At 39.0% G+C, this 13,331-nt stretch overlaps 1 protein-coding gene and 1 long non-coding RNA gene across 5 annotated transcripts in view; one reads left to right on the forward strand and one right to left on the reverse strand.

The window, feature by feature from the left end:
• Positions 1-7,794, reverse strand: part of LOC109249023 (uncharacterized) — a 39,859-nt gene extending 32,065 nt beyond the window's left edge. For all 4 annotated transcript variants that reach the window (XR_008419632.1, XR_002072413.2, XR_002072412.2 and 1 more), the window contains exons 1-2: positions 7,479-7,794; positions 4,067-4,186 (exon numbers count right to left, since the gene is read on the reverse strand). This is a non-coding gene — a long non-coding RNA (uncharacterized LOC109249023). The remainder of the gene's footprint in view (positions 1-4,066; positions 4,187-7,478) is intronic.
• The window catches only part of RPAP3 (RNA polymerase II associated protein 3), a 40,783-nt gene continuing 35,205 nt past the window's right edge, over positions 7,754-13,331 (forward strand). Inside the window, exons 1-3 of the mRNA XM_019419136.2 lie at positions 7,754-7,868; positions 10,743-10,926; positions 11,941-12,081. Of these exons, the coding sequence (XP_019274681.1) occupies positions 10,774-10,926; positions 11,941-12,081 (294 nt within the window). The 5' untranslated portion in view covers positions 7,754-7,868; positions 10,743-10,773. The remainder of the gene's footprint in view (positions 7,869-10,742; positions 10,927-11,940; positions 12,082-13,331) is intronic.

A 13,331-nucleotide genomic window follows, 5' to 3' on the forward strand; every position in this document is an offset into this window, starting at 1 on the left:
TCCATCAATCAACATTGAATATCATTGACATCCATAAACTATTTCATCCAATATTCATATTCATATGGGTCATTCACCAAGATAGACCACATTCTGGCTCACAAAATACTCTTTAACAAATTCAGAAGAATAGAATCCTACAATGTCTGCTCTCAAAAGATAACAAAAGATAACTGGAAAACCCTAAAATACATGGACATTAAATAACACACTTCTAAATAACACGAGTCAAGGAAAAAAAATCTCAAGACAAAATTTAAAATATTTTGAAATGAAAATGACAATACAACTTACCAGAATTTGTGAGATGCAGTGCTTAGAGGAAAAATTATAGCATTTAATGCATATATTAGAAAAGGAGAGAGATCTAAAATAAATTATCTAAGTTTCCACCTTAGGAAACTAGAAAAAGAAGAGAAAATTAAGTACAACATAAGTAGAAGAAAATAAATAATAAGAATTAGAGCAGAAACCAATTAAATTGAAAATAGGAAACCAATAGAGAAAATCAATGAAACTAAAAGTTCTTTGAAAAGATCAAAAAAGTTGATACGCCTCTAGCTGGGCTAACCAAGAAAAAAGGAAAGGACACAAATTATTAATATCAAAATGAAAGAAGAACAACACCACAGATTCTATGGAAATTAAAAGGATAATAAAGGAATACTATGAACAACTCTATGCTCATAAATTCGATAACCTAGATGAAATGAATGACTTCCTTGAAAGACATAAGAAATAATAGATGATGTGAATAGGCCTATATCTATTAAAGAAGTAATAATATTAATAACCTTCCACAAGAGAAAGGACCAGGTCCAGATGGGTTTCCTGGTGAATTTTTTTAAATAGGTAAGGAAGAAATTTAACCAATTTTCTACAATCTCTTTCAGAGGATAGAAAAAGAGGGAATGCTTCCTAAGTAATTCTATGAGGTCAGCATTATGCTGATACTAAAACCAGACAAAGACATTACAAGAAAAGAAAACTACAGACCAATATATCTCATGAACATAGATGTAAAAATCCTCAAAAAAAAATTAGTAAATAGAATCCAAAAAAAAAGTATAAAAAGAATTATATAAATCTTGTGATTTATACTTGTGACCAAGTAGAATTTATTCCAGGTATCCAAGGCTGGTTCAACATTCAAAAATCAATTAATATAATCTAGCACATCGACAGACTAAAAAAGAGAAATCACATGATCATATTAATAGGTGCAAAAAAAGCATTTGACAAAATCCAATGCCCACTCATAATAAAAGCTCACAGTAAACTAGGAAAAAGAGGAAACTTTCTCAACTTGATTTAAAAAATATACAAAAAACTTACAGCTAACATCACACTTAATACTGAGAAACTTGAAAGTTTCCCACTAAAATCAGGTACAAGGCAAAAATGTCCCCTCTCACTACCCTTTTTCAACACAATACTCTTTTTAATGCAATATGGCAAGAAAAGGAAGTAAAAGGTATGCTTATTGGGAAAAGAAGACATAAAACTATCTTTATTCACAGATGACATGATCATCTATGTAGAAAATCTGAAAGACTCAACAAAAAACCTCTTGGAATTAATAAGTGCTTATAGCAAGGTTAAAGGATACAAGGTTAATATATAAAAGTAAGTTGGTTTCCTATATACCAGCAATGAATAAGTAGAATTTGAAATGAAAAACAAAATACCATTTACATTAGCACCCCCCAAAATGAAATAAGTATAAACCTGACAAAATATAAGATCTTTATGAAGAAACTTAAAACATTTTGATGAATAAGATGTAAAAATAAGTAAAGGGATAGATATTCCATGTTCAGATAGGAAGATTCAATATTGTCAAGATGTCAATTCTTCCCAACTTGATCTATAGATTCAACGGAATCCCAATCAAAATCCCAGCAAATTATTTTATAGGTATTGACAAATCAATTCTAAACTTTATATGGAGGGGCAAAAGACACAGAAGAGCCAACACAATATTGGAAGCGAAGAACAAAGTTGAAGGACTATGCTACCCGACTTCAAGCCTTACTATACAGCTACAGTAATCAAGACAGTGTGGTGTTTGGTGAAAGAAAAGACAACTAGTTCGATGGAACAGAATAGGGAGCCCAGAAATAGCCTTGCATAAATATTGCCAATGATTTTTACAAAGGAGCCAAGGTAATAGAATGGAGTTAAGATATTTTCAACAAGATTCTGGAACAACTAGACATCTACATGTAAAAAACATCAGTCTAAACAAAGGTCTCATACCCTTCACCAAAGTTAACTCTAAATGGATCATAGATCTAAATGTAAAACACAAAACCATAAAACTCCTAGAAGATAACATATGAGAAAACCTAGATGGCTTTGGGTATGGTGATGCCTTTTTAGATACAATACCAAAGACATGATTCATGAAAGACAAGTTGATAAGCTATACTTCATTAAAATTAAAAACGTCTGCTCTGTGAAAAACAGTAGCAAGAGCATTGGTGGAGAAGTTACAGACTAGGAAAAAATATTTGCAAGATACACATCTGATAATAGACTGTTATCTAAAATATACAAAGAGGGGCGCCTGGGTGGCTCAGTCGGTTAAGCGGCCAACTTCGGCTCAGGTCACGATCTCGCGGTCCGTGAGTTCGAGCCCTGCGTCGGGCTCTATGCTGACAGCTCGGAACCTGGAGCCTGTTTCAGATTCTGTGTCTCCCTCTCTCTGACCCTCCCCCATTCGTGCTCTGTCTCTCTCTGTCTCAAAAATAAATAAACGTTAAAAAAAAAAAAACAACTAAAAAAAAAATATACAAAGAACTCTTAAAACTCAACAATAAGAAAACAACTCAATTAAAAAATGGGACCATAACAAACACCGCCCCAAAGAAGATATACAGATGGCAAATAAGCATATGAAAAGATGCTCCACATCAAATGTCATCAGGGAAACGCAGATTAAAACAACATGACACCACTATAGACCTATTCGATGGCCAAAATCTGGAACACTGACAACACCAAACGCTGGTACTGATGTGAAGCAACAGGAACTCTCACTCATTACTGGTGGGAACACAAAATGGACAGTTACATTGGAAGACAGTCTGGCAATTTCTCGCAAAACGAAACATACTCTTACCATATGATCCAGCAATTATTCTTCTTGGTATCTACCCAAAGGATCTGAAAACTTATGTCCACACAATAACATGCATGTGAATGTTTATAGCAGCTGCATTCATAATTACCAAAACTTGGAAGCAAACAGGATGCTCTTCAGTAGGTGAATGGATAAACTGTGGTCCATCCAGGCAATAGAATATTATTCAGCGCTAGAAAGAAATGAGTTATCAAGCCACAAAAAAACATGGAGGAACCTAAAATTCTTTATACTGAGTGAAAACAAGCCAATATGAGCAGGCTACATCTGTATGATTCCAAGTATATGACATTCTGGAAAAAGGAAAACTATGGAGACAATAAAAAAGACCAGTCGTTCCCAGAGTTGCAGGTAGTGGGGAGGGATGAATAGACATATAACAGAGGATTTTTAGGACAGTGAAAATATTCTGTATGATACAATGATGAATGTATTGTTGTTATAAATTTTTCCAAACCCACTGTGCAGTACTAAGAGTGAACCTTTAGTTAAACTAAAGTTAGACTCTGGGTCTTAGTTAAACTAAGTTAAGACTCTGGGTGCCTGTGATGTGTCAATGTTAAGTTCATCTTTGGTAAAAAATTGCACTATTCTGATGACTGATATTGATAATGAGAGAGGCTAGGTATGTGTGGGCAGGAGGTATATGGGAAATTTCGGTACCTTCCTCTCAGCTTATTGGAACCCTAAAGCTTCTATTAAAAAAATAAAGTCTAAAACCAAAGATTGGAAGGAGCATTGCACATAGATTATGGGGTCCGGTAAATGGAGACTGGTGATCCCTAGCTCTTGTAACCAGCCCCCTTGACCACATCCACAAGGAACGTAAGGACGCTTCTGGGTGTAGCTTCTGTGGTTGTGGGAGTTGACCAAAGTGAGGGAGGAGGGGGAGATAAAGAGAGATAAAAAGAGAGTTCTTACCTGTAAACAGATGATGTAGGTCACAGATGCTAGGAAAATGCCAGGTATGAAGGAATACCTCAGGCAAGTTAAAATTCAGATGGATGAAACAGGGCCTCATCTTGTCCTTCCTCAGGGGAGCTAACAGTCAAATGAACAAGACAGTGAGTCAGTAGAACACGGTGGTCATAGGTGCTGGCTCTGAAGTCAGAATGGCCAGGTACCTCACCAAACCCTGTCATTTGCTTGCTGTCTAGGCAAATTTCTTAATTATTCAGATCAGTTTCCTCACTGGTATGATGGGGATAATATTACCATCACGTTGTGAGGTAAAAAGTATAATATGCTTATTACTTACGATAATGCTTACCTGTCTCGCTTATTACACAGATTTCATTTTTCATGAAGAGAGGTAGCTCATGTTCCCTGTGATTAACCTTAACGTTCATCTACTGGTGCCTAGTACTCATCCTCCTTACAGACCTCTTCAGAGGTATTCCAGGCAGTCAAGTAGGAGACAGAGTCAGAAATGTAGGAGTGATCACATCCCAGGGTCTGGATCTTAGCTTTGCTAAGGAGGGAGGGGCAGGAATTAATATTTAAGATCTCAAGCTGTCCCAGACTGTGCTAGGTTGGGTTTTTACATACATTTTGCTCAGTCTATTAGTTATTTCTATCTTTACCATTTTAATTTTACCTGGGCAACTAAGGCTTAGGTTAAGCCACATTCTTAGTAGGTAGCAGAACAGGGTTACAAAATTTAACCCTTTTCCTCTGGCTAGAGTGAGCTTGGATTTCTAGCAGTATTGACTCATTTATGTGTTTGTCATTCTTTCAAAGAATACTTATGAAGGCCTATGATAGAGGTTACTAATTTCCCTTCAATATCTGCTCTCCTCTTGTTTTTCCTGAATTGTTTTTAGATGAGCAACATGACTTCCAAGAGTAAAAACTTCTCTTGCAGCCAGGAGTGAACATGTGTCTAATTCCTGGCCAGTGGCATGGAAAAAGGAGTGTTCTTAAAGGCCACTATTCCCACTCTGCCCCTTCCTGCTGTCTGGATTGCAGATATGATGGCTGGAGCTTAAGCATCCATCTTGAGCCACCAGGGAAGCCATATGCTGAAGATGATGGAGCCATAAGGTCGAAGGTGCCTGGGTCTGACACTGAAATTATCATATCTATGGAGAAATAGGTTCTACTTACATAAATGGGTTAGGAAAAAGCTTAGGGCAGAAAGCCACCACCATGGGGCAAAAGCACCCGAGGCTAGGTAGCGAGATACTGTAATGGGATCATGAGTAAAATTCCTTTCCATCTGACACCAATGTACCTGATCACAAACTCCACTTGCCCCCAGGCCCTTTGCTTCTTATATGAGTTAATGATTACTATCTGATAGTTTGCTTCACATTCACCATGTATGTAAGATCTTGAGAGCTCAATAAATATGGAGATGAAACCTCTGTGGGGGACTCTTGTCTCCTCCCAGACATTAGCCTCTTTCATATTCAATTCTGCATCCACTCTCTTGCTGGACAAGAGAGAACTCCAGACTCAAAGTCTGTGACAAATACCAACCCTGGATTGCTCATATTCAGTCTTATTTTATTTGAGAGAGAAATATTCTCTCATGTTTAAGCTACTCTTATACTGGGCTTTATCTCACATGCAATTAAACCCCATACATAAATTGTTTTATTTATTTTTTAGAGAGAGAGAGAGAGCACACAAGGGACAGAGCAAGGGAGAGAATCTCAAGCAGGCTCCACACTGTCAGCGCAGAGCCTGATGTGGGGTTCTACTTCATGAACTGTGAGATCATGACCTGAGCTGAAATCAAGAGTTGGACGCTTAACCAACTGAGCCACCCAGGAGCCTCTAGTATTCCTTTTCTTAAGATTCGTATTAACTTTCAGAGTGTTTCCTTATTTAGCTATTTTGAAGATGTCAATAATTTTTTCAGACATTAACACCATTGACAAAATTAACACCATTCATAATCATTAATTGCAGCATTTTACTCTTGCAATAATAAACATTTATATATACTTCCACTATTAGAAATTCAACATATAGAACACATAGAGACACCTTTTTGAAAGTGACTATTCAGATATTAACAATAAGTGCAACTGAGATGACTGGGGTTTGTTTTCCCTAAAAAGAAATTAATTAATGAGGCATAAAAGCATAATTTACCAACCTTGTTGAAAACTATTTGAAGACATGTCAACAGAAGTGGGGAAGTCTGCACTCTAGAAAAGAACTTACAATGGCCCATGTCTGGGCTCACAAGAGAGAAGGCGGTCACTACAGGCATAGCTGTTTTTGGTAGAACAATGTGAGCCTCAGAATTAGGTAGCAAAAGCCCTCAAGACCATTTGATTTAACTCCTTTCACTTTGCTTCTGTACTCACTAAGAAATTGTCTATTATGTGACTTGAGAGGAAGAAAAATAGGAGGGAGGATTCACCCAAGGGTCTATGAGGTTTTACTAAAGGAGCCAGCAGCCCCCATCCCTCTCATCTCAATTGACTCTGGTAGAATTCATTTAAAAAAATAGATTGCTTTTGTTAAGAACATCCATAAATCAATATCTGTTTTAAAATGATTTATTATAATTAAAAACACAAAACCAAAAGGATCATTTCATTAGTAAATATGTTGATGATACACTCGATGATTTGACTATTATGATGTGAAAATACAAAGATACTATATAAATATACAGTTGGAAAGATGAGCTAATGATCTGCCCTTGTAAGAGAGGACCCCAGGGTGGGTTTTCATTGATGATTATCTGGATTAGTGGCTCCCAGTCTTAAATGAACAATTGTATCCTGTGCTTTAAAAAATCAGGATTCTCTGGCTGCACTAATTAAATCAGAATCTCTGGGGACAAAATCTAGAAATAAGATTTTTTTTTTTTTTTAAACGCTCCATAGATGATTTCAAAGTTCAGTCAAGCCTGAGAGCCACTGAACTGGATTTTGAGGCTAATGTCTGAGATCACTGAGTTGTTTCGAACTGACAGGTTTCTTTGCTTCCGTTTGTTTTCATGGACTTTTGAAATTATTTTTGTCTTACAATTTTAGAGTTGTCCTGAAAATGAAAGAAAGCTCACTCACACAGGAAGCAAACGCAAGAAATGTTAAAAGGTTCACATTCTTTCTTCTTTGTAAGCCAGGGCACTCTAAAGAGAAACCTTAGTACTGACACACGACCAAGAAAGACTCAGAGTCAGATACACTTAGAAAAGCAGAGTTTACTCGCAAAGGTGAAGAGAGGCAGACTGAAGAATTGGTTTGTCAAATACAAGTACTTACAGGAAGCAAAACAAAACAACCTTGCACATTTGTCAGAGTTACAAGATTTCACAGTCTGTTCAGATAGAGAAACAGTAACTTTCTCAGATGATTATCGTACTTACAAAGGTCGTGACCTATAGACACCCGCAGGGCAAATATTCAGGATGAAATCATCTTGAGGGGAGTCCAAGGAAATAGTCAAGGAGTTATTATTTTGGCAATCGGAACAAGTCAGGGTGACTCTGCAGTTTGGGGGTTATCTCCCGTGAAGTTTAGTTATATTGGAAGCAGGCAAGGCGTCTGATTCGGCTTTAACGCACCTGTCAATTCTCTAATTGTACCCTGAGAAGAACCGGGCACTGTATCTGACCTTCTGCGCATGCTCCGCCCGGACGCCAGGGGGCGGGGCGACGGCACGCGAGGTCTTGTGGGAAAGCTCAGGAAGGCGGGGCTCGGCGTGAGTTGCTGCGAGCCTGGGATGCCGGCCTTGCGGGCAGTAACGGCCTGGTGAGGTGAGCTGGCCTTGTCGTTATCGCCGGCTTTGGCAGCCGACGGGGCTTTTGGGGTCGCGTGGCTCGAAGGAGGCGCGCGGCCGTGGTCCCGGGTGAGGCGGAGGGCGTGAGGGCGTGAGGGTGGGCGGCGAGGGCGCGGCGGTGTCCAGGGTAGCGGCGTCCCGGGTGAGCGTTCCGGAAGGGGCTTGCTCGGCGCGCCCGGGTCTGGACGACCTGCCCTGCTGACCGTCCCTCCACCCCGGCTGCCCGGGGTACTGGGCGGGTTTGCGGTGGTCGGACCGCAGACCCACTCTCCCGAGAGAACTGCGGTGGGGCACGCCCCCTGTCGGCGTCGGTGTGCAGTGTTCGCTCGGATATTGAGTGTAAAAGCGATACGCCCCGCGCTGGAAGTTTCTGGGTGCTTGCTCCGACTCGAGCCTCGTCGCAGGTACCGTTGGGAGCCATTGCGCCTGAGGGAGCAGCAGAGGTGATGAATGAAATGGAAAAGGGTTTCGACGCTTTGCAGCATCACAGTGGCTTGCTGCGGCTTTATTCCTATTTTTGAGCCCCCAGCAAAGCACTATACTGGTTTCGCTTTATTTTTTTAAATGAGATCTACATATGTGATCAAACATGGGCACTGCCTGAAAAGAATCTTAAACTTAGTTTAGGTTCTGGGGCCAGGCTAGGGGTCAGAAGACCTATCTGCATTTGCAACCGTTAGAAAACTAATTTTTCTAATTTCTCTCTCTCCCTTTCTACTCCCCCACTCCTCTTAAGCTTTGAGTCCCCTCCCACCTTTTTGGGAACTTTGTCCCATCACTCACCCTTTTTCCTAGATCTTATCTTGTTTCTCTTCGCCAGACTATACTCCTGAGCAATCTTAGATTATTACAGAATCACGATAATCCCAATATAATCTCATTTACTCAGCATCTCATTTTATTTCCACTTTTTCTTTAAATCTCAATAAAATTCTTAATAAATCTTTACATGACCAAATATAATGCACTTTCATTACTCTTAGATGATCTTTGTGTCATTTGGCACTGCTAACCTCTCTCACCTGGAACTCTTAAGAATTCTATTCGGTGAAATTACTCGCCCAAGTTTTCCTACCAACTCTCTAGTTGTTGCTGCCTAGTTTTTCCTGTGTGTGTTGGCATCTCTTCCTCTGCTTGTTCCCCAAATGATAGTGTTTTCCAGGTTCCAGTCCCTCCCCACCCAAACCTGTAGTCACAGTGATTAAGCATGTCCAAATCCATGATTGCAGTTTCCACCTTTATGCTAACGACACTCAAATTTGTATCTCTAGCCCTGTGTGACTACCTATAACTACCTACTGGTTATATCCTGATCTTCCATAAGCACCCAGTTCAGCATATCTCAAACTGAGATATTTGCCTTTCCTCTTGTCCTCCAATCCTGAAACTTTTTCCTTTTCTTTCTTTCTTTTTTTTTTTTTAAAGGTCTAAAGAAAAATTTTTTAAGTAATCTCTACACCCAATGTGGGGCTTGAACTCATAACCCCAAAATCAAGAGTCACATGCTCCACCAACTGAGCCAGCCAGGTGCCCCCTTTTTTTCCTTTTAAAATTGTGATCCAGACTCAAAATGGCACTACTAATTTAACCAGGCTCCCAAGCCAGAAATCTAAGACACTGGTTAAGTCCTCTGCTCCCCCACTCCTTATGTGAGTCAGTCATCATGTATCTTTTATTTTCCCACTATAATACTTTTCACATAGCTTTCAGACCTCATGGCATGGCATTTCAAGATCTGTCCCATAGCCACCTCGGCCTTCTCTCTCATCATTCTCTTTCTTAGTCCTTCAGTCTGCCTGCCCACTTCCCCATGGTTAATCACTTGGCTGGCCTGTTTGAAGCTTGGCTAGTTACAGCAACTTTGGGGACTCTTTCCTTGAACCCACCATCCTACCCACCATCTGATTTATGCCTGTCCTTTGTTGTCAGTCCCACAGCATCTCTGTGTACCTCTATTTAGCACAGTTGCTCTCAACCAGGAGTTAATTATGCCTCCCAGGTGACATTTAACAATGTCTGGAGCACTTTGTCACAGTCTGGAGGGGAGGCGGAATACCGCTACCTAGTTGGAAGAGGCCAGAGATGTTGCCAACCATCTTACAATGCGTAGGACAGATCTCCTACCACAAAGAATAATCTGTCCCAAAATATTGATAGCCCTAAGGTTAAGAAACCCTGCCTAGCCTAATATTTTGTTGCTCAGCACTTGATTATTTTGCTTCCTTCTCCACTAGACGTAAGACCTTGTCTTGTTTTTACAGGGCCTGTCACATAGCAGAAGTTCAATAAATTTTGAAAAGGAGTAAAGGAGATAATTAGGATTAATTTATTTTTTTATTTTTCTAACGTTTTATTTATTTTTGAGACAGGGAGAGACAGAGCATGAACAGGGGAGGGTCAGAGAGAGGGAGACACAGAATCTGAAACAGGCTCCAGGCTCCGAGCTGTCAGCACAGAGCCCGACGCGGGGCTCGAACTCACGGACCGCGAGATCGTGACCTGAGCCGAAGTCGGCCGCTTAACCGACTGAGCCACCCAGGCGCCCTTAGGATTACTTTATAAGCTAGAGATGGGCAGACAGTCTGCTACCATGGGCTACTTGCTAATTTCAGTGATTTCCTCATTGCCTTTCATTTACATTGATTGCAGCGACTCCCGGACTTGTCTGTTTTTCATTTGTTCATTCAGCAAACATTGATTCATCTAAAAAATGATACACTGATGTTTTCTTTCTTCAGCATCACTTTAGGCTCTCCTCTATCTATGTTTTTTGACCATTTATGAAGTGGTAAAAAGTAATTAGCTAAGCTTCAAAAAAATAAACCAAATATTTTTGTTTAATTCTTGTCAGAGATTGGTTGGTCAAAACTCTGCAGGCCATAATGACTTCGACAAATAAAGCAATTGAATTACAACTACAAGTGAAACAAAATGCAGAAGAATTACAAGACTTTATGAGAGATTTAGAAAACTGGGAAAAGGATATTAAGCAGAAGGATATGGAACTAAGAAGACAGAATGGTGTTCCTGAAGAGGTAAATTTCTTAATTAAATCCTACTTTAGCATCCAGCATAACTAATTTAAAGTGAAGCAGAACCATTAAAAATTTTTTTTTAATGTTTGTTTATTCTTGAGAGAGAGAGAGAGAGAGACAGAGCACAAGCAGAGGAGGGACAGATAGAGCGGGAGACAAAGAATCCAAAGCAGGCTCCAGGCTCTGAGCTGTCAGCACAGAGCCTGACACGAGGCTTGAACCCATGAAGCATGAGATCATGACCTGAGACGAAGTCTGACGCTGAACTGACTGAGCCACCTAGGTGCCCCAAAGCACAACCTTTTAAAATGTTTTGTGAAAAGACTGAATTTGAAGTGATTTGCTGCCTGTTGGCATTCTGAAAAATTCTGCTTTTTAAAGTCTTTGTAATTATTTATATTAACTACATGAAGACATTTTAAGACTTAGCGAATAGTTCCTGAAAGGAAGGCCATGTGAAAATTCTTAAGGTAAATGAGTAACATCATATAATATTTAGTGTGTATATATATTATACAGATCATATATAATTGTATATTTCATGATATATTAACATACAGTATTAGCATATAATGTAGATGGTACAACCAAACGTTTTTCTTAAGAGTGTGCATTTAAATATGGATAGCTTTTTCATACTAATGATGTGGAGGCAGTTCAGTTTGCTGTTGTACTACTGCTAATTCATTATAGTAAGGCCGAAGAGCAGGCAGGTTTGGAAGTGTGCATTTAGGATTGCAAATTAAATGTATAATGAAACTTTCTAGATACTAACTTTTCTTGTGACTAAACAATGTTCAACATTTGTCAGAGAATGAATTTAACATTTCAGGCATGAATTGTCATAAGTGAAGATGGTAAATTGATATTTTTACATACTTAAAAAATAAAAAGTACTTCCTACTTGAAGGTATAATTTAGTGAGAATTTTAAACGTTGCTAGTTACACAAAAATGTAATTAATAGAGCAGGGCTTAAAACATTGTGTGTGTTTTTTTTTTCCCCTGTCCCTAGAATTTACCTCCTATTCGAAATGGGAATTTTAGGAAAAAGAAGAAAGGCAAACCTAAAGAGTCCTCTAAAAAAACCAAAGATGAAAACACAAAAAACAGGATAAAATCTTATGATTATGAAGCATGGGCAAAACTTGATGTGGTAAGTTAATCTACTCCTGTGCTTCTTAGTATTTGAATAAAATTATCTTAGAGTTAGCTAAGAGTCATGGGTTAAATGAAAAATAAAGTTCTTGTGCCTGTTTTTGCCATTTGGATTGTTTTATGTGGATACAAATTCATTCATAGTGCTCTTCAATTTGCTACATTATTTTTTCTCCTGCAGCCCTCTTTCAGTGTATAGTGGCTAAAACAGCCAGTGTTCTTTTCTTTTTTTCCTATTTTTTTCTTCCTTTTTTCTCTTTTTGCAAAAATAATATGTAGAGGTCCAGTGTACTCTTCTTCCAGTTTACCCCAGTGGTTATATCATCCTTAACTACAGTGCAGTATCAAAACCAGGAAATCGATATGGTACAATGTATGTATAGTTCTGTGCCATTTTATCCCGTGAACACTTGGGTAACCACCATGGCATTTAGAACTCAAAAATATTGCATTGCCACAAAGATCTCTCGTGCTGTCCGTTAATACTTGCCCACATCCCTCCTCCCCACCGTCTCTAATCCCTAGACAGCCAGAATTCTAAGATAGTAATAACTCCCAGAAAAGAAGGACTCTGCTATATGTTTTTATAGACTGAAGGACCTAATACTGGCTGAAAGGGAATGCCTTAGTGTCTAGTCTTGGGGCTGTGGCTATGGGACAATAAAAGTAGGCCTCTCTTGATCCCCAGAGAATGGGCTTCACCCTTCTAGATGAGGGTAAATCTGTTTGCCTCCCATCTCCCACACGTAACACATGGTATAACTGGAAAATTACCACCAGTACTCTGCCTCCGAACCCTCTATGTAGTGCTTCAAGCAGCCATCATTAGGTCAGGCTGTGAAAGGCAATCTGTTGGTCAGCCTTATTCTAGACTCTCACCCACCTTAAGGGTTGATTTGGTTTGATTGATCTGAAATATATATTCCTTTTTAGTCTTTCTGAAAGTGTTAATGTAATAGTCAATTTATACAAAAGAGTAAGCGAAGATATATGGTCTAAAGCATAATAATAAAATGAATATGTGAGCCCACCATGTAACTTACAGAGAATTTTTCAGTCCTGTTGAAGCTACCAGTGTGCTTCTTTCCTACCCCATCTTCTTTTCTCCCCCTCTACTTCCATAGATAACCACTCTTGTGATTTTTGTGTTTGTTATTTTATTTGCACTTTACTGTTTAATATTTTTATTTGAGGTTATACATACAGTAAAGTGCAAAAATCTGAATTTTTGCTCATATGTATACTTGA

Source organism: Panthera pardus, unplaced genomic scaffold (assembly GCF_024362965.1).
Source record: "Panthera pardus isolate Hobbes unplaced genomic scaffold, ASM2436296v1 HiC_scaffold_6, whole genome shotgun sequence".
NCBI lineage: Eukaryota > Metazoa > Chordata > Mammalia > Carnivora > Felidae > Panthera > Panthera pardus.